Source organism: Polypterus senegalus, chromosome 7, assembly GCF_016835505.1.
Source record: "Polypterus senegalus isolate Bchr_013 chromosome 7, ASM1683550v1, whole genome shotgun sequence".
Taxonomy (NCBI): Eukaryota; Metazoa; Chordata; class Cladistia; order Polypteriformes; family Polypteridae; genus Polypterus; species Polypterus senegalus.
In genome coordinates this window covers 169,426,000-169,447,049 of record NC_053160.1, presented here as the reverse complement: position 1 = coordinate 169,447,049, position 21,050 = coordinate 169,426,000, and the positions used below count along the sequence as shown (strand labels likewise).

At 42.7% G+C, this 21,050-nt stretch overlaps 1 protein-coding gene across 1 annotated transcript in view; it reads right to left on the bottom strand.

Moving 5' to 3' along the window:
- The window catches only part of sec24d (SEC24 homolog D, COPII coat complex component), an 83,511-nt gene that overhangs the window by 19,820 nt on the left and 42,641 nt on the right, over nt 1-21,050 (bottom strand). Inside the window, exons 11-17 of the mRNA XM_039759606.1 lie at nt 17,385-17,509; nt 15,806-15,997; nt 13,877-13,970; nt 13,303-13,419; nt 5,696-5,866; nt 3,463-3,559; nt 2,320-2,465 (exon numbers count right to left, since the gene is read on the bottom strand). Of these exons, the coding sequence (XP_039615540.1) occupies nt 2,320-2,465; nt 3,463-3,559; nt 5,696-5,866; nt 13,303-13,419; nt 13,877-13,970; nt 15,806-15,997; nt 17,385-17,509 (942 nt within the window). The remainder of the gene's footprint in view (nt 1-2,319; nt 2,466-3,462; nt 3,560-5,695; nt 5,867-13,302; nt 13,420-13,876; nt 13,971-15,805; nt 15,998-17,384; nt 17,510-21,050) is intronic.

The following is a 21,050-nucleotide window of genomic DNA, read 5'->3' as shown; positions in this document are numbered from 1 at the left end:
AATTGTTTTAATAGTTACAACATTCATCAGTCAACTCAGAAACCAACTCTGTCAAACCGAAATATCATCTCATTGCTATAAATGACAGCATATAAAACAACTCACACATACAGCCTTTGCATAATCCATTTACACAAGACAAAGCTGGTGAGAGGAAGCAGAGAGCAGATGTTTCCAGTCAAGTTTTCTCTGTGCCAGACCACTGAAAGCACATGCTGTCAACCTCTCTCACAGGTGATCGGCAAACTGTCGCACAGGGACAAGGCATGTGGAGTGGAAGGGATCCAAGAACACATAGAGGGTGTTGGGGACAGGGAAGAGAGACAGACAGGAGAGGTCAAAGGAACCCCACAGTAGGTCCAGAAATAAGTAGTCAAAGCCACAAAGTAGTCAAGCATGGTCTAAGCATGGCTGAGGCAGGGAGACGGGTGCAATCTCAGGTGAGCCTGTGGTATCCATACTGCAGACATTTCTGAATGAGAACAAGTACTGAAAATACCTTTCATACTACACCAATATTGTACCTATAAACCACTACAGTTCCACACAATTACTACAGAATTCTATAAAGTAAGTCAATATTTTGAATATAGTGATCAAGCGCAGTGAGACCCCACACACACTTGTGTATGTCAATGAAGTAGACATAAACCTTCACAGGTTTCGACAACATTACACAAATCTCATTGAGCAGAAGGTTGGGCCTGGACAACACAGAGGCAACATTACCATGTGTGCTGCGATGTCTGAACAGGGTGTGCTGCACAATGTTCCAACTTTTGGATTGGCTTCTGCTAGTTTTGGATGGGTTATTCAATGCTGTCATTTCTGAAATTGAGAGAGGAGTGGTTGCACCAGACCTGCCAAATGTTGGGGTGGTCTGAGACACTGTAAGATTTTACCAAATAAAAGCTTGGTTTAATGCCCATCCAAGGATATTCAACTTGTTTCTGCCATTATTGTCACATTTCTTTAACCCAATTGAGGAGTTTTTCTTCTGCATGGAGGTGGAAGGTGCACAAGCACCAGTCTCATAACCAGATGTCATCGCTGGAGGTAATGGCGACTGGGTGTGAAGTCATAACACTTGAAGCATGTTGTAGGTAGGTGTGGCACGCTAAAAGGTTTTTACCCCTCTACCTTTATAGTACTAGATTGTTGTACCGTGTTAGCCATTATGAATGTAGAGAAAAGCCAAGCAAAATGACACCTTTTTATTGGCTAACTAAAAAGATTACAATATGCAAGCTTTCGAGGCAACTCAGGCCCCTTACATTACATCTTGCCTGAAGAAGGGGCCTGAGTTGCCTTGAAAGCTTGCATATTGTAATCTTTTTAGTTAGCCAATAAAAAGGTGTCATTTTGCTTGGCTTTTCTCTACCCATCTACCTTGGAAGACAAACTATAAGGTCTGATGTGGATCCAGTTCTGTAGCTTGAAGGTTAGGAAGGAATGGATGGCCCATTAATGTTGATATTGCTTCATTTGCAGGATACTTTTGAATATATTTTCCTCAGTTTGTTTTTATAGAAAGTTTCCATTTCCTGTGTAGGTTTACAATACTTACTGTATTTTTACTTGATGGCTAAACGGTTGTATATGTACTGTAAATACAGTAAATGTGTTCCACAATTACGTGTCATTTTCTTGGTTTCACTTTTCTCATGACAGAAGTATTCCAAATGCCAAGTTTTAAAGAACAGAAACAAAAATTGGTGTAAGTCTCTGTAAATAACAAACATGGTGTCATTATTTGGTCACAATATTATATTGATTGGTCAGCTTTGTGCATCTTGATGCATGTAGTGAGTGTGCTAAATGTTTTAAAGCCATTTGCACAGCTATAGTGCTGCTTTGAGAAATGCATGAACTGTTATGGCAAACACTTCCACAGTTGTGAGAATGCCAATTTTGGCGTGAGAAACATGTCAATCGATTGAGAAAAACTGTAATACGGTGGCATGTGTATATGTGGGCATAATATAACTGAAGATCAGCTGGATACAGTGGTGTATGGTATTTTAATTTATACAGTATGTCTGATACACCAAATACATAATTATTTATTGTCTAATTAATTTATTGAAATTAATGGTTTACACTGTGGTGGGCTGGCACCCTGCCCGGGGTTTGTTTCCTGCCTTGTGCCCTGTGTTGGCTGGGATTGGCTCCAGCAGACCCCCCGTGTCCCTGTAGTTAGGATATAGCGGGTTGGATAATGGATGAATGGACGGATAATAGTTTACATGACATATGGCTTACTAAGGCATTTTTGTGGCAATTATATTTTAAGTTTAGTTTTAGAACCAGTTCAATTACCTGAAATAAGGCTCCAGTATCTTCACTAAGTTTATCATCATGTTTGAACTCAACCGTTACGGTCTTATCACAGTCTATAGCCGCCATCTCCACATCTGTAGTGTTATTCATATAAATGGCACCAAAAAAGTCAGTTGCTCTGAAACCTAAAAGTACAAACAGAGAAAAAATTATTTTTTTACAATAGGACAGAAGCGTTGGTAATATTTAGTAACTAAATATTAATGAATGTGCCATATTTTCTTTTAATCAAAGACATTAAGGAGCTATTGTATAAATGTGTTACTGATTTTAAAATATCAGCAAGTTGGGTTAAATGCTAATTTCAAATATGTTAAACAGGGTAAAGTTCATTAAGATAAGATTAATTAACTAAATGGCAGAATGCTTTTGTTTTTTGCTTTGTAAAGTGTTCTTGCTTGCTGTATGTGTTTCATGCACGCATAACTATAAATTCAAGAAGTGCTCATTTCCATCTTGACGCCAACTAAATTACATAAGGATTTTAAACATGCATCTTTTGTTGTGCCCACTGAATTGTGTTTTTGAGCATCCACAATCGTGCTCTTTGAACAGAGTGGGGTACAGATGCCACAGCACAGAAGCAACTTGTTAAATCCCTAAGATACAATGAGCTTCATGCTGATTCAATGGAGAGCTCCACTTTAAGTCAGAGTAGGAAGACTACAACCAACAAAGAAGGGGTCTGGTCTGATTAGTGCTCTGGTGGGAATACAAAAATTATAACAAAGCCAAGAAGTTAAGGTAGAATACTATTAAACTCCTCTTGGCTGACAAGTGAAAACTCAGAGAGTTCCATCTGTCATGTAAGAGGCGTCAGACAGTGCGACTCTAAAAAAATGATTAAGCAGCCTGTAAGTTGCCTTGGAAGCCTTCCTCTTTATGGATAAATCAAGACTCAAAGGTGCTGGGACAACAGGGGGTTGCTAGAAGGAGCTCTCATGAAGTGGGACTTAAGTGGTGGGGTGTAAAGCCTGCTCTCGACAAGGAGTATGACTTGGAATATAAATTACTGTGAAGGCTGGGAGGAACAAATGCCAAAGGAGAATGGGAGCTGAGCTGTAAGAAGGAGACTACAACACGGAAACAATTCCAAGACATTAAATTTCAAATATTTATTACCGGTATTTGTCCTGACTCGCATGGTTGCATCAAAACCAATTGACTTTGTAACGTCTTTTCTCAGATCACTCAGGAAATGATCACCATCCGAATTAATCTGCAGTAAAACAGACATGAAATTTAAGTTAGTAAAAGTAGCTAACACGCAGAGCTAGAAAATGATTATCTAACAAACTCTTACAAACTATAAAAACACTTGCTTGAGACAAATGGGGTAGGTGCTATGCCATAATTGAAATATTACCAGAGTAAACAAACTGGATTTTAAATTGAAATGCATTGCAGGACATAGAAACATTACTGTAAATTAGTTTTGCAAACTCTGTTAAAACATCTGAAGAGAATTTCTTATGGTATTTAGTTAAATGATTTGAGAGCTTAAAGCAGTAGGATAAATAAGTCAGTGATTAGCTCTAGGAGTCCAGTTTTTGATCTGTTCCATCAGTCTTTACTTTTTCAAAATTATTTTGGTCCACGTTATCTGTTGAAGGGCATAAATTCACTTTGAGTGAAAATAAATGTGCATGTTGTGCTGAACGTATTTTGTTGGTCTTGAAAGGTTTTGCTACGCAAGATGCATTATTGGCTGAACAGAATTAGCTAATACTAAGACACTTATCAAAAATGGCTAAATGTCTATGGTAAATATGATTGCAATTCAAATTTCTTATTATATACACATCCTGAAGCATTTATTTACAGTGATCCCTCGCTATATTGCGCTTCGACTTTCGCGGCTTCACTCCATCGCGGATTTTAAATGTAATAATTGATAAATATATATCACAGATTTTTTGCTGGTTCATGGATTTCTGCGGACAATGGGTCTTTTAATTGATGGTACATGCTTCCTCAGTTTGTTTGCCCAGTTGATTTTATACAAGGGACGCTATTGGCCGATGGCTGAGAGGCTACCCAATCAGAGAACATATTACGTATTAAATAAAACTCCTCAATGATATACGATATGCTTCCCTCGCGGTGCTTTACACACTTAAAAGCTCTAACAGCACGTATTGATTTTTGATTGTTTGCTTTTCTCTGTCTCTCTCACTCTCTCTGAAATTCTCTGCTCCTGATGGACGGGGCGTGAGCAGAGGGGCTGTTTGCACAGTGGCTGTTTGCTTAGAAGATACGGACACTCCTCTAAAAAAATGCTGAAAGACTACCTTCACATTGATCCCTTTCCTTGCAGCCGCTTTATCGCGGTGCTTCCACTTAAAAGCCCAACAGCTCGTATTGATTTTTGATTGTTTACTTTTCTCTCTCTCTCTGACATTCTCTGCTCCTGACGTGCACTCCTTTAAAGAGGAAGATAGTTTGCATTCTTTTAATTGTGAGAAAGAACTGCCAACTCTGTCTTGTCATGGAGCAAAGTTTAAACTTTTGACTAAAGGGTGTTATTTCATGTCTAGAGGGCTCTGATAATGTTAAAAAACGCATTTAGAAGGTCGTAAACAGGTTTTCTATGTTCTAACTGCGAAAATATTACATTTATAAATAAAGAATTCTACTTCACGGAAATTCATTTATCGCGGTAGAGTCAGGAACGGATTAACCGCGATAATCGAGGGTTTACTGTATTTGGCAAATTGGACCTTTCTGTTATTTTTCCCCAAGTAGTATACTGTGTTTTTCCTGCAAATGGCATTAAAAATAAGAAGAAATTAAAGCTATTTTAAAATTTCCAGAGGTGTTCCGGTTTTATGTTTGTTCGTATTAACTATGTCTTGTTTTGATGTTTTGGTAAATTTAGTAGTACAATAAAACAGTTTGTTCCATTGTGGAGAAAGTAACGTGCCAGTGAAATATGTGTTGGAAATATAAACTAGAAATCACAAATATTTTGACAACTACAAATACTAACAGATTGATTATGCTGACAGATCAATATAGGCTTTGCTAAATATAAACTGGTTTCTTCATACATGCTATACGTGAAAATTCACAAGCTGTGTAAAAATCAATTCTGCTCAGCATGATTCCACTCAGAATAAATGAGGCCTAAATTAAATCAATGAGATTAGACTAAGTTTAATAAATTGCAGCATACTCTTGTCACTTTCAAAGTGCAGTGGGGAGGTAAATGCAAATTGTGTTTCTGTGTATATTCCACCCTTTATACTTTTAATAAATTACAATATATTCGATTTTGTAGATTAGATTTAGATTTGGCAGCAAAATAATTTTTAATAATTACAACAAATACACAATGAAAATATTTTTGTTTTACCTGGAAATTACTGTACTTATAGATGTTTCCTCCCGTGTACAATGGTACAGAACCCAATGTGGCAACATCTGCATACTGGTTTGGAAAAAGAAACAAGTCCACACAACAGCTGTTAGCAACACACTCCTTGGCCAGGCTCTCGTAAATGCCCTTCTGAGGTTGGAAAAGTATCTGAAAATTAGAAGAAGCATTGCTTAGTTCACTTTAAAATCTGCAGAGTGAATAGTACATAATACAATATACAGTACATAAAACAATAAGCTGAGATTCTTTGTGAGAATTCAATTTGAGGGGGTGATATTTGCAAGTATAGAAAAATTCTTTAGTCTGGGACAAAGATTGGGTGGTAGTCTAATATATAAAGCTGAATATGTGATTGTCCGGTATGCAAATCCACACCATTTACCCAATCTCCAGCAAATTTTCTACAGATTACCCATTTGTTCAAGAGAACACCATATGCTATGTTTCTTTCTGAAATTTAACTGGTGCCCCAACCCCAGGCAGCGCCAGCTGTCTCCTGCTAATGTTTTATATATTATATAGCCAAACGATTATGGACACTTGACCATTACATCTATTTGAGCTTGTTGAACGTCCCATTCCAAAACCACAGGCAATAAGATGAAGTTGCCCCCCACTTTGTGAGTATAACAGCCTCCACTCTTCTAGAAAGGTTTTCCACAAGATTTTGGAGTGTTTGCATGGGAGTTTACGCCAATTCAACCAAAAAAAAGCATTTGTGATACTTGTGAAACTGATGTTTGATAAGAAAACCTGGATTGCAATCTGTGTTCCAAATCATCCCAAAGGTATTTAATAGTGTGGAAGTCAGGGCTCTTTGCAGGTTCCTCCATGTCTTTATGAACCTGGTTTGTACACAGGAGCACAGCCATGCTTGAACAGAAAAGGGCCTTCCACCAAACTGCTGTCACAAAGCTCAAAGCACACAATTGTCTAAAATGTCTTTGTGTGCTGTACTATTAACAGCAGCTTTCACTGGAACCAAAAGACCTAGCTGAAACCCTAAAAAACAGCTCCAGGCCATTATTACTACTTTACCTGACTTTGCCGTCTGGAAAGAAGCATTCTCCTGGCATCTGCCGAACCAAAAAGTGAAGCATGACTCTTCGCTCCAGGGAACATATTTCCACTGCTCCCGGGTGCAGTGTCAGTGTGCTTTACACCACTCCAGCCAAAGCTTGGCATTGTGCAGAGTGATCTTAGGCTTTTGTGCAGCTGCGTGGCCATGGAAATCCATTTCCTGAAGCTCCCATCCCACAGTTCTTGTGCAGCTTGGAACTTTATTGTGAGTGATGGAACTGAGAATAGATGATTTTTATGCTGTATGATGCTTTAGCACTCAGCAGCGCTACCCTGTTAGTTTGTGTGGTCTACCAATTCATGGCTGAACTACTCGGCTCTTCAGTACAGCCCATTCTACTTTCTGCATTTGTCAATAGGGGTTGCAAGGCTATGTGCTTCATTTTATGTACCTGTTAACAATGACAGCGACTAAACACCTGAGCTCAGTATTTTGGAGGGGTGTCCACATACTTCTTTTAGTCATGTAGTGTATAATCATTTGTTATATATTAATTTATTTTCTAGGCCTCGTATTTCCTTATTTTGGTTGCTAGGATCCAGAGGCTGTCATCCCAGAATCAGATATAAGACAGGAACCAACCCAAGATAAATAAAAGTCCACAGAAGGAAACATACATACATGACTCCTACAAATATAGAGGTGCCAATCAGTCTAACAGCATATATGTGGGAAGTGACAGAGAATCCAAGTCTCTTGGACAAAAGCCAGAAATTCATACAACTCCAAACTGATTTTTAGCTTAGCCTCGTTTTTCACCAGGGTCCAGCGACTAAATGATGAAAGTGCTACTTACAACCCCAATTCCAATGAAGTTGGGACGCTGTGTAAAACGTAAATAAAAACAGAATACAATGATTTGCAAATCCTTTTCTACCTATATTCAATTGAATATACTAAGAAGACATGATATCGAATGTTCAAACTGATAAACTTTATTGTTGTTTTGCAAATCTTCACTCATTTTGAATTTGATGCCTGCAACACATTCCAGAAAAGCTGGGACGGGGGCATGTTTACCACTGTGTTATATCACCTTTCCTTTTAACAACACATTTGGGAAATGAGGACACTAAATGTTGAAGCTGTGTAGGTGAAGTTCTTTCCCAATCTTGCTTGATTTAAAACTTCAGTTGTTCAACAGTCCGGGTCTCCGTTGTCATATTTTGCGCTTCATAATGTGCCACACATTTTCAATGGAAGACAGGTCTGGACTGCAGGCAAGCCAGTCTAGTACCCACACTCTTTTACTACGAAGCCACGCTGTTGTAACACATGCAGAATGTGGCTTGGCATTGTCCTGCTGAAATAAGCAGGGACGTCCCTGAAAAAGACGTCGCTTGGATGGCAGCATATGTTGCTCCAAAACCTGTATTTACATTTCAGCATTAATGGTGCCTTCACAGATGTGTAAGTTACCCATGCCATGGGCACTAACACACCCCCATACGATCACAGATGCTGGCTTTTGAACTTTGCGCTGATAACAATTCGGAAAGTCCTTTTGCTCTTTGGCCCGAAGGACACGACGTCCATGATTTCCAAAAACAATTTGAAATGTGGACTCGTCAGACCACAGCACACTTTTGCACTTTGCGTTAGTCCATCTCAGATGAGCTCGGGCCCAGAGAAGCAGGTGGCGTTTCTGGGTGGTGTTAATATATGGCTTTTGCTTTGCATGGTAGAGTTTTAACTTGTACTTGTAGATGTAGTGATCAACTAAATTAACAGACAATGGTTTTCTGAAGTTTTCCTGAGCCCACGTGGTCATATCCTTTACAGAATGATGTCGGTTTTTAATGCAGTGCCTCCTGAGGGATCGAAGGTCACGGGCATCCAGTGTTGGTATTCGGCCTTGCTGCTTACGTACAGAGATTTCTCCAGATTCTCTAAATCTTTTGATGATATTATAGACAGTAGATGATGAAATCCCTAGATTCCTTGCAATTGTACATTGAGAAACGTTGTTCTTAAACTGCTGGACTATTTGCCCATGCAGTTGTTCACAAAGTGGTGATCCTCACCCCATCTTTGCTTGTGAACGACTAAGCCTTTTGGGGATGCTTCTTTTATACCCATGACAAACACCTGTTTCCAATTAACCTGTTCACCTGTGGACTGTTCAAAACAGGTGTTTTTTGAACATTCCTCAACTTTCCCAGTCTTTTGCTGCCCCGTCCCAGCTTTTTTGGAACGTGTTGCAGGCATCAAATTCAAAATGAGTGAAGATTTGCAAAACAACAATAAAGTTTATCAGTTTGAACATTATGGGCTCACCACCTATGGGAGGGGCCAAGGAGGTTGGGTGCAATGTGAGTTGGGTGGTGGCCGAAGGCGGGGACCTTGGCGGTCTGATCCTCGGCTACAGAAACTGGCTCTTGGGACGTGGAATGTCACCTCTCTGAAGGGAAGGAGCCTGAGCTAGTGCGCGAGGTCGAGAGGTTCCGGCTAGATATAGTCGGACTCACCTCGACGCACAGCTTGGACTCTGGAACCAATCTCCTTGAGAGGGGCTGGACTCTCTACCACTCTGGAGTTGCCCCCGGTGAGAGGCGCCGAGCAGGTGTGGGCATACTTATTGCCCCGACTGGAGCCTGTGCATTGGGGTTTACCCCCGTGGGCGAGAGGGTGGCCTCCCTCCGCCGGGTGGGGAAGGGTCCTGACTGTTGTTTGTGCGTATGCGCCAAACAGCAGTTTGGAGTATCCACCCTTTTGGAGTCTCTGGAGGGTTGCTAGAGGGCATACCTTCTGGGGATTCCCTCGTTTTGCTGGGAGACTTCAATGCTCACGTGGGCAATGACAGTGAGACCTGGAAGGGCGTGATTGGGAGGAATGGCCCCCCCGATCTGAACCCGAGCGGTGTTTTGTTATTGGACTTCTGTGCTCGTCATGGATTGTCCATAACGAACACCATGTTCAAGCATAAGGGTGTTCATATGTGCACTTGGCACCAGGACACCCTAGGCCTCAGGTCGATGATCGACTTTGTGGTGCGTGTCGTCGGACTTGCGGCCATATGTCTTGGACACTCGGGTGAAGAGAGGGGCGGAGCTGTCAACTGATCACCACCTGGTGGTGAGTTGGCTTCGATGGTGGGGGAAGATGCCGGTCAGACCTGGTAGGCCCAAGCGTGTTGTGAGGGTCTGCTGGGAGCGGCTGGCAGAGTCCCTGTCAGAAGTAGCTTCAACTCCCACCTCCGGCAGAACTTCAACCCGTCCCGAGGGAGGTGGGGACATTGAGTCGAATGGGCCATGTTCCGTGCCTCTATTGTTGAGGCGGCTGACGGAGCTGTGGCCGCAAGGTGGTGGGTGCCTGTCGTGGCGGCAATCCCGAACCCGTTGGTGGACACCGGCGTGAGGGATGCCGTCAAGCTGAAGAAGGAGTCCTATAGGACTTTTTGTCCTGTGGGTCTCTGGAGGCAGCTGATAGGTACCGGCAGGCCAAGCGGAATGCGGCCGGTTGTTGCTGAGGCAAAACTCGGGCATGGGAGGAGTTTGGAGAGCCATGGAGAGCGACTTTGGGACGGCCGAGGAGATTCTGGTCCACCGTCCGGCGTCTCAGGAGGGGAAGCAGTGCAGTGTCAACACCGTATATGGTGGGGATGGTGCGCTGCTGACCTCGACTTCGGGCGTTGGGTCGGTGGGAGGAGTACTTGAAGACCTCCTCAATCCCACTAACATGCCTTCCAATGAGGAAGCAGAGCCTGGGGACTCTGAGGTGGGCTCTCCCATCTCTGGGACTGAAGTCACCGAGGTGGTCAAAAAACTCCTTGGTGGCAGGGCCCGGGGTGGATGAGATCGCCGGAGTTCCTTAAGGCTCTGGATGTTGTAGGACTGTCTTGGTTGACACGTCTCTGCAACATCGCATGGACATCGGGAACAGTGCCTCTGGATTGGCAGACCGGGTGGTGGTCCCCTCTTTAAAAGGGGACGGAGGGTGTGTTCCAACTATAGAGGGATCACACTCCTCAGCCTCCCTGGAAAAGTCTATTCGGGGTTCTGGAGAGGAGGGTCCGTCGGATAGTGAACCTCGGATTCAGGAGGAACAGTGTGGTTTTAGTCCTGGTGCGAAACAGTGGACCAGCTCTTCACCCTTAGCAGAGTCCTGGAGGGTGCATGGGAGTTTGCCCGACCGGTCTACATGTGTTTTGTGGACTTGGAAAAGGCATTCGACCGTGTCCCTCGGGGAATCCTGTGGGGGTGCTCCGGGAGTATGGGGTACGGACCCCTGATAAGAGCTGTTGGTCTCTGTACAACCGGTGTCAGAGCTTGGTCCGCATTGCCGGCAGTAAGTCGAGCCCGTTTCCAGTGAGAGTTGGACTCCGCCAGGGCTGCCCTTTGTCACCGATTCTGTTCATAACTTTTATGGACAGAATTTCTAAGCGCAACCAGGGTGTTGAAGGGGTCGGTTTGGTGGACTCAGGATTGGGTCACTGCTTTTTGCAGATGATGTTGTCCTGTTTGCTTCATCAGGCCGTGATCTTCAGCTCTCTCTGGATCGGTTCGCAGCTGAGTGTGAAGCGGCTGGGATGAGAATCAGCACCTCCAAATCCGAGAGCATGGTCCTCAGCCGGAAAAGGGTGGAGTGCCCTCTCAGGGTTGGGGGAGAGATCCTGCCCCAAGTGGAGGAGTTCAAGTATCTCGGGGTCTTGTTCACGAGTGAGGGAAGAATGGAGCGTGAGATCGACAGGCGGATCGGTGCGGCATCCGCGGTGATGCGGGCTCTGCATCGGTCTGTCGTGGTGAAAAGGAGCTGAGCCGTAAGGCAAAGCTCTCAATTTACCAGTCGATCTACCTTCCTACCCTCACCTATGGTCATGAGCTATGGGTAGTGACCGAAAGAACGAGATCGCGAATACAAGCGGCTGAAATGAGTTTCCTCCGCAGGGTGTCTGGGCTTTCCCTTAAAGATAGGGTGAGAAGCTCAGTCATCCGGGAGGGGCTCAGAGTAGAGCCGCTGCTCCTCCGCATCGAGAGGAGTCAGATGAGGTGGCTCGGGCATCTGATCAGGATGCCTCCTGGGCGCCTCCCTGGTGAGGTGTTCGGGCACGTCCAACGGGAGGAGGCCCGGGGAAGACCCAGGACACGCTGGAGGGACTATGTCTCCGGCTGGCCTGGGAACGCCTTTGGGATTCTCCCGAAGAGCTGGAAGAAGTGGCCGGGGAGAGGGAAGTCTGGGCCTCTCTGCTTAAGCTGCTGCCCCCGCGACCCGACCTCGGATAAGCGGAAGAGAATGGATGGATGGAGTTTGAACATTAGATATCATGTCTTCTTAGTGTATTCAATTGAATATACAGTAGGTTGAAAAGGATTTGCAAATCATTGTATTCTGTTTTTATTTACGCTTTACACAATGTCCCAACTTCATTGGAATTGGGGTTGTACTTCGCAACTCTTCATTAGAGGAAAACAGAAATGAAAACTGTAAGAACAGGTGAATGTACTGATCCTGGTACAGTTGGCCAAAAATGTCAGTTCTTTTAGTTTATTTGTTCTTACAGAAGTATTTTGAAGAAAAATTATATAATGGGGCTGGTACTGTGGCTACATCACAGATTCAACATTTTGGTTCAAAGCATGTTCCTGATTGCCATCGGTGTTGAGTTAGGTATTCCATCTACATTCTCAAAACATGTGTGTTGGTTAACTGGCAACTCTAAATGAGATCTATATGCATGACCGGCAGCATGGAGTCTAGGAGTAGTTCTTTCCTTGCTTATGATTCTCCTAGGATAGGGTCCATCATCTAGCAACTCTGATTTGGATTAAACAGGCGCAAGAATGTTTTAAGTTAAAATATAACGGGTATATGCAATAGTCTTTGCAACTATTTATTCATCCTCCTTATTCCATTTGGGGTCAAACAAATGGCAGCACTGAGCACATGGTAGGACAACACATTCAAATTGATCAAGTTCTGTCGGATATTCTTATGTTCATGTACTAATGTAAATAACTTAAAAGTTAATGTTTAAAATGTTAAGAAAATATGAATTCCAGAGAAGGAATTCCATTAGGATTTGAAATGGTGAGCTTATGTGTGAGGCTATGACGCACCTGTAATAATAGTATACATCATGTTCTGATGGGGTAAAGTACAACTTTACATAGAGAATATAAAATAGTTATTTGAAACTACTGTACCTGCACTTTAACTGACTGGTGGTTTATCAAGCATCATACTAAATTCTAACATAATGCCTTTAACGACTGCATCCTTGTCAATGTTAGTTTTTCATTAATAAGTGGCTCACAAGAGATAATAATAATAATAATCATCATTTTTTACATTTAAATAGTGCTTTTCCACTACTCAAAGCACTCTCACGCAGGGAGGAAACAGGAAGCGAACCCACAATCTCTTTACTGCAAATCAGCAGTGCTGAAATGCACATCAGGAACTCAAAACACACAGAATGACACTACAGCATCCTTCCTATTATCTTGACTCAAGCAAAGCATTGCGTCTGCTTCTGTGTTATTTTCATGCATTAGGCGAGTACCTTCTCTTTCTCAGTGTTCACAAGTTTCCTGTCATCTCTGTTTTTAAGTTTCCCTGGTGCCTCAGCTGTAGGAATTGATGACTGGAATATGAACAGTTTCCCACTGCATTCCGCTGCCTGTCATTAAAACACAACAAAACAATTATTAGCTAGGACTATGCAGTAAGTAATACTGTATTTTAATATTTAAAAAGAATTTAGTTGAGCATATCCTTATAATATTCAAACACAAACCTAGATGTTGCAAAATGTAAAGCTACAGCATAATTTATAACCAATAAAAACTGTAATTTGTAATTTATCCCAAGATTTAAGAGATATACGCCTCCCTTAAGAGACATGGATATATTGATATATATATATTTAATTATAAAACTTTCTGTGCAATACAATTTACTAGATTTATATACATATATAAATAATTACATCCTAAGCATACTCATATCACAAACAACTTGCTTTTCCTTCTGTTTTGCCCTTTCCAGTTTTGGCACTATCAGTTTTCCTTCAGAAGAAAAATCTCACCACTGCTATATCATTCATTTTATTTAGAAAGCCCAGTAAACTGTCTAACCTTTAGTGCTTCCAGCCCAGCTTGGACGACAGGTGCAAAAACTGTTTCACCTTCATCGGTGTCAGCAAACATGTCTGGAATGTTGTCCAGGAGACTAAAAGAATTGAAGTTACCAGTGAAAAGCATATTAGTATTATCATCAACATAATGGTGTGCAGCACTCACTACCTGTCACATCAAAGCACTGCCATATTTCAGAAAATTAAAAAGCATAATGTAAAACAGGGGTGTCACACTCAGGGCTTGGAGGGAGGCTGTGATTGGTGCTTTTTTGTGCCAATCAGTTTTGCAATTAGAAAGCAGTCTTTACCATTATGCCATTTAATTAAATTGAATGGTTGTGCCATCTTTGAGCCAAGTAAGACATTTCTAAAATTATAGATTTTCCTTTTCTGTAAATCCCGTCTGAATATTTTGTGGACAGTAGCAAATTCATGCTTTTCAATGCTTCACTTATTCCTCCCTTGATTTTCAGAAATTTAATTGAAAGTGATAACTTTATAAAAACTGCATACTGATTCCCTTTTTATTTACATCTCTTTTTTTAATTCAGAAATCTGAAAAATAAACGTAGCAATTAAGTGTTGTAATTCTTAATAAGTGAATGAAATAAAACGAACCAAAAATAAACATTCCTAGAATTGTCTTCTAATATGGAAACTGTCTAGAAGGAAAGCTTGCTTTTGTTTTTACTTCATTCACATCAATAAAAGAAATTGCAGAAAATCTGTTTTTACTACTAGCTCCCTAAAAGATTTCACCACAAGGTGGCGACACACAACCACATACTAGATACAGTAAGCCAGAACTATTCTCAGACACTAACAGGAACATGGAATAATCATTTTATTCATTTCACTCAAAATTCCTTTTTATAGTAATTAAGGAGTAAAAAGACACTACAAAGGGGAACGGTGGATTGGCTTTTACATACTTTAATAGCAGAAAATGTTGTTTAGTAAGTAAAAAGTAAACAGTTTTACTGGCATTGCGTGTATAAAACACTCACCCAGTACTTCACCTGGGTTACATCCATTTAATCTGTTTCATAGACAAGTACAAATATGGCTCTCAGGTACTGTAACACGCCCCAATGTATTTTTTAATATTCAGTTTGAATCAGATCTCACTATAAGCTAATGTTGAAAATGTGGTCATGCTAAGGCAGTCTTGAGAATGTTCGAATACTCTCGGTCTATCCCGCCTCATTACCCAAGTCTTCCCTGTTGTTGACTTTACTTACTTGCCTACTATAACCTTACCTTTTTCAAGTATGACTTCGACAGTTCTGTCTATTTTGAAAACAATATAATATAATTTTTGAGCGACATTGTCTTGTAATACTGTTTGCTCAATTGGTGCCTTGTGAAAACAGATTAAGAGAGTTTCTTGAATTTACTATAGGTTGCTAATATTCTTTATTTTCACATCTACTGCAGCAGTGTTCATGGTTTTCAGAATAATTTTAGTTACCATGCCTTTTAAACTCATTGTGCCCTTAAAAATATAAACTATCTTAAAATCAATTTCTTACTGACATACTGCTTCTTCAATTAATAATGAGAATATATCTCAGTGTGGCTCTTGGGCATCACAGAGCCATAAATGTAAAAGTGCCTATCAAGGACAGTTTTAAAACATAAGACAACCGACTCCTAATCATTACTGTATGGGAAGACCCTGCAGTCACTTTCCTATTATTAGAAAGAAAGAGGACTAAATTTCCATCTTATATATACAGTAGGCAAGATATCTGGAGCCATGAGAAAGAAAAAGAAGTAAATATGTATTATAAAAAGTACCGTTTCTAAAGCCTATTACACTAAACATATTCCAGTTCTAGGCGATAAACCAGCACACAGGTATAAAACTGACACCATCTTCATTTATTAAAACAGGGAAAAAAGGAAAATGATTATATTTTCATACTTGATAATCACCGTCTGAGATTCATGGAAGTCCACTAGAAAGCCGTCTAAAAGAGGCACAAACATCTCTGTTACATCAGGCACCACCATCATCTGTGGCTGAGCCAGATTGCTTTTTACATTGTAGAAATGAAGAATCTTATTGTAGGTGACAAATCCAACTTTAATCACTGACTTCTCTGCATTGTTTTCCCTGAAACAAACACCACAATTAAAAAATAATGTTACCATAAAAAGTCAATGCCTAATTGTTTTAAAAATGTTATTATTAAGAATAGTTTTAGGTTGGGCGGCACGGTGGCACAGTGGTAGCGCTGCTGCCTCGCAGTTAGGAGACCCGGGTTCGCTTCCTGGGTCCGTCTTCTGTGGAGTCTGCATGTTCTCCCCGTGTCTGCGTGGGTTTCCTCCGGGCGCTCCGGTTTCCTCCCACAATCCAAAGACATGCAGGTTAGGTGGATTGGCGATTCTAAATTGGCCCTAGTGTGTGCTTGGTGTGTGGGTGGCTTTGTGTGTGTCCTGCGGTGGGTTGGCACCCTGCCCAGGATTGGTTCCTGCCTTGTGCCCTGTGTTGGTTGGGATTGGCTCCAGCAGACCCCCGTGACCCTGTATTCGGATTCAGCGGGTTAGAATATGGATGGATGGATAGTTTTAGGTTTCATAGGTTACTGTTGGCCTTCATATTTTACAATTGTACTAAAGGCTTCTTTATTAGCTAATGACAAAGCACTTGCTGTTTGGATTTTAAGTATATACTAGTTGTAATGTTTTAAAATGCCGGTTCAGCGTCAGTAGAAGAGGGTGCCTTTCCACGAAGCAGTGGGTTCTATGCACAGCGCAGCCCTTGATAGCCAGACATTTCTAGCACCACCACATCACCTCAGTTTAGATAAACCAATTCTCGGAACATGCATGTGTTTGATATGTGAGAAGACAGCCGATGCAGAAAGAGGAAAAATGTGCAAACTTTACACAGGCAGTGCCTGGGCTGGGATTTCAACTAAGGACATGACCATGAGGCTGCAGTGCTAATAATGTCGGTATTTTATTGAACCCACTTAATTCAATTAGTTGTCACAAGCAGGTCAGCATTTTAAAATCTTAAACCATTTTCATTATGATATTGCAAAAGGTTTTTACTTAAACAAAAAATATTGATACTGCATCAAGTTTAAAACATGATTATTCTAAATTGAGAAATTACTTATATGTCAATTTTATTTATATAAAACAACATTGGAATGCTGTGGCCAAAGTGCTTTACAATAATAGAATAAAAGAAAAACATACAATTAACATGAATAACATAAATAGAAATAAAATAAATGAACATAAATAAAATAAACAGAAATAATGTTACATAATCACAATGAGGAAACCATCAGTATTACTGAAGGTCACGGATCCTCTTGATATATCAACTTTGTTAGCATTAGAATATTTTAACAAATACAAAATCCGTAAATGAATAGCCCACAACTAAGTTTAATTTGGCAGCTTCGGCTCATAAATCTTAACAAGTCACGATGTGTATATAAATTCAGGCACGCGTAATGTTTAGACAAAATTTCTCTTTACTTTACCTGGGAAGTTTGTTTAAGAGAAGTTTCAGTTCATTGCATACAAGTTTCACTAGGCCACTTTTGATATTATTGTATGACACATCGATCATGAAGATGAATGCAGGAGGTTTTGGAGGAGTTTTGTTCTGTAAAGTAAATTAAAATTAATATAACTCCATGTGTTATACAAATCCAATTCTTTTATTTGAAGTAATTTTATTATAATTGTTAAAACCAGAGTAGTAATATGTGAAAGACAAAAGGCGTATTTTAAAATTAAAAAGATTAACCACGTAAGTGTGCTAATAAATCATTCAAATGTATATCTTAGATAATATTTTTCCGTTATACATAACTAACCCATTTCATTCCTCAAAAATCATCAGACTAAATGAAAGGTTTTTTTCTGCCTATGGATTTGAATGAATACAGTATATCTTATATAATTTGTTCCGTTTTTTGTTTTGTTTTTTTTTTGCCCTTTCAATTACAATGTAGTCTTCAATCTTGAAAACAGAGGCAGGAGGTTATATTTTTATTTAAAATTAGGAAAATTCACTTCCTCGAGTGTGATCTCACACATAAGCCCACTGCAGAAATATACTTTAAACAATGTCAGCTGAATAACTCAATTGTTTCTTTAGTCCAAATGTAAACTATATGATGTGATCGTAAAGAGTGAAATCAAGTGAACCTTAACATGACATATCACGTACGCAACCATCTAGACAGATGAATTATATTCAGTATATATAGGCTTCTAAATAAGACGTGGCATAGTATATGTACACATAATAAACAGTTTATTTAACAGAGTGACTAACTCCTATTTATTCAATGTATTTAATGTTTTGTCACACACGCGCGCATGGGAGGCAGCTAAAGGGCTCGAGTGAAGGCAGTTCTGAGCCATGCCGGGATGTGGCAGAGCGCACTAACTCTCTTTCTCACTTCCCTGTAGACCTAACCCGGGAGGTTCCACCTGTCTCTCTGGACGTCACTTCGGGGACCGAGCCAATGGAGACAGACCTTGCCAGCTCCGGCCCCCCTGATGTCACATCCGGGACTAAACCAATGAAAGATGAACACGTGCCCGATCCTTATGACCTCACTTCCTGCCTCCCCCTTTAAAAGCCTTCCCTTTTCCCTTCTCTGACAGTCTTGTTTTGGACTCTGTTGTAAGCACTTCAGTGCTGGTATTTGAAAGAAAACGACGTTGCAGCCAGGATACCGAATTACATGGGTGGCTGCCCCAAACCTTTTTCTGTCTTTGTCTCGTTTTGTGACAGTGGCGTAGTCGGCAGGATGGAGAAGTCCCAGAAGAGAAGGGGACAGGACCTGCAAAACACCCAGGTGGGAGCGTGCGGGGCAGTATTCAGGCGGGGAGGGTGCCCGTGGTTGGCGAGACCGGTGCGGGCTCCGCTCCCAGCACGCAGAACTAGGCCATCTAGAGGCCAGGGTTCGTGTGCGGGTGGGGCTCACCGAATGGGCTGCCCTGGAGGGGAGACGAGAGGGACTCAGTATGCTCTCTTGGGGGAGAGTGCCTGCCCCCCAGTGAAACCACAGCCCCATTTACCACCTAGGGGTGCCCCAGACTGGCAGGTGAGTAAAATAACAAGTGGAGGTTGGACCCTGAGAGGCCGACCAGTAAACAAGCCTGGTCCTTATGGGCAAAGTATGGCAGTGGCTACGGCCCTTGGAAAACAAGCCCTACCAGGTCATTGAGCAGGTAGCTTGCTATCTGCTCCTGAAAGCACTTCCCCAGGGCTTCACCCAGCCGGTCTGGGGCGTGCAGTTTACGAACATGTCAGGGCTCATAGAGCTTCTGGAAACACAGAGGGCGGCCTCACACTCTGGGAGAGCAGAACCGTCCTTCTGTCAAACTCAGCCGGGGTATGTCCCAAGACCTAGCCCCTCCCTGTACAACCCGGAGCTTGTATCGGCGTCCGCGGCGCCGCGGGCACGCAAACCGCTTGGAGGCGAGGAGGAATGCAGGTGGAGGGGGAGGAGGGCTTGGTGTGCTCTGACAAACCCGTTGACGGTCCCGCATACAGGCGTGGTGATCGTTAGCGGGTTTAAAACTTCCGCTCTGCTCGATTCCGGCAGCAACATTTCCATTGTTGCCCGCCGCTTTGTGCTACCGCGACAATGGCTAAAATTCAAGACCAGTATAACCTGTGTCCACGGGAAACCCGCTGGTACAGCACCGCCGCTGTGTCATTAGCTACGGAGGATCAGTCCAGAAAGTAACCGTGGCAATCCTTCCTGATCCTCCACACCCGGTGATACTAGGGCGGACTGGTCTGAATTAAAAGCGGTGAGACACATACCACTCCGGGGTTAAGTTGGGCCTCGTTATGGGCGGAGATGAACCGTCTCAAGCTGCCTCCACGCCGTGTAATCAGCCGGCAGAGAGAGGTGAAGCAGCCGTCCTGGCTGACGTGGCAACTCCGGGCGTCGCAGGCTGACACGTCATCCACCAACGCCGCGGCGGAGCGGGAGAAACCACGCCCATTGAGGTCGGCGCTGACCCTCTCTCCGTGTTGCGGTTTCAATTTAAAAGACGCCGGCTTCTTTCAAAGGGAGCAATGGAATGACGACTCCCTGAAGTTTGTAAAAAATGCAGTGGTCCTTGTCAATGGCCAGCGCACTAGTCAGTCGATGCCACAGGGCCCCTACTTTGTGCTAGATAATGACCTCCTTTACCGTGTAGCAATGCATGGCGGGCAGGAGACGAGGCTGCTGCTAGTGCCGCGTACCTTCCGGCGGCAGGTCTGCGAGCTAGCACACGCCCACCTCCTAGGTGGCCACCTGGGCACCGAAAAAACTCTGGAGCGGATCAAGCTCCGTTTTACTGGCCAGGAATTAATGAGGAGGTTAAATCGCTTTTGCGCTTCCTGCCGGAGTGTCAACTGCGACAGATTCCTAGGAGGGACCGTGCTCCTCTTGTTCCTATTCCATTGATTGGCGTTCCCTTCCACAGAATCGGGGTCGACCTGGTGGGACCTCTAGAGCCCTCAGCCTGAGGACACAAGTACATTTTAGTCCTCGTGGATTATGCTACACGATACCCCGAAGCTGTTCCGTTGCGCTCAGCTACCTCTAAAGCCATCGCACGGGAATTACTAGGGGTATTGGCGCGTGGGGATCCCCAAAGAAGTCTTGACAGACCAGGGGACCCCTTCACCTCGGAGACGTTCAAGGAGACTGCCAGATTACTGAAAATAAAGCATTTAAAACCTCGGTGTATCATCCTCAAACCGGCGGATTAGTAGAGAGGTTTAATCAAACTCTCAAGCAAATGCTGCGTAAGGTGGTCAGCGAGGATGGAAGGAACTGGGATCAGCTCCTCCCCCTCGTCCTTTTGCCTATCGGAAGTCCCACAAGCCTCCACGGGTTCTCCCCTTTGAACTACTGTATGGGCGACAACCTCGGGGCATATTGATATTTTGAAAGAAGGCTGGGAAGAAGAGGCTCTTCCCACCACTAACATACTGGAGTATATCGCGCAGTTCTGCGATAGATTTGGAAAGATTCGCCTGTCCTTAAAAGTCACATGGAGGAGGCTCAAGCAGCACAGGTTCGCTACTACAACCGCACACGTCTCTTGGGAGTTCCACCCGGAGATCGGGTCATGGTCCTAGTGCCTACCTCCCACTCTAAGTTGCTTGCCCACTGGCAGGGCCC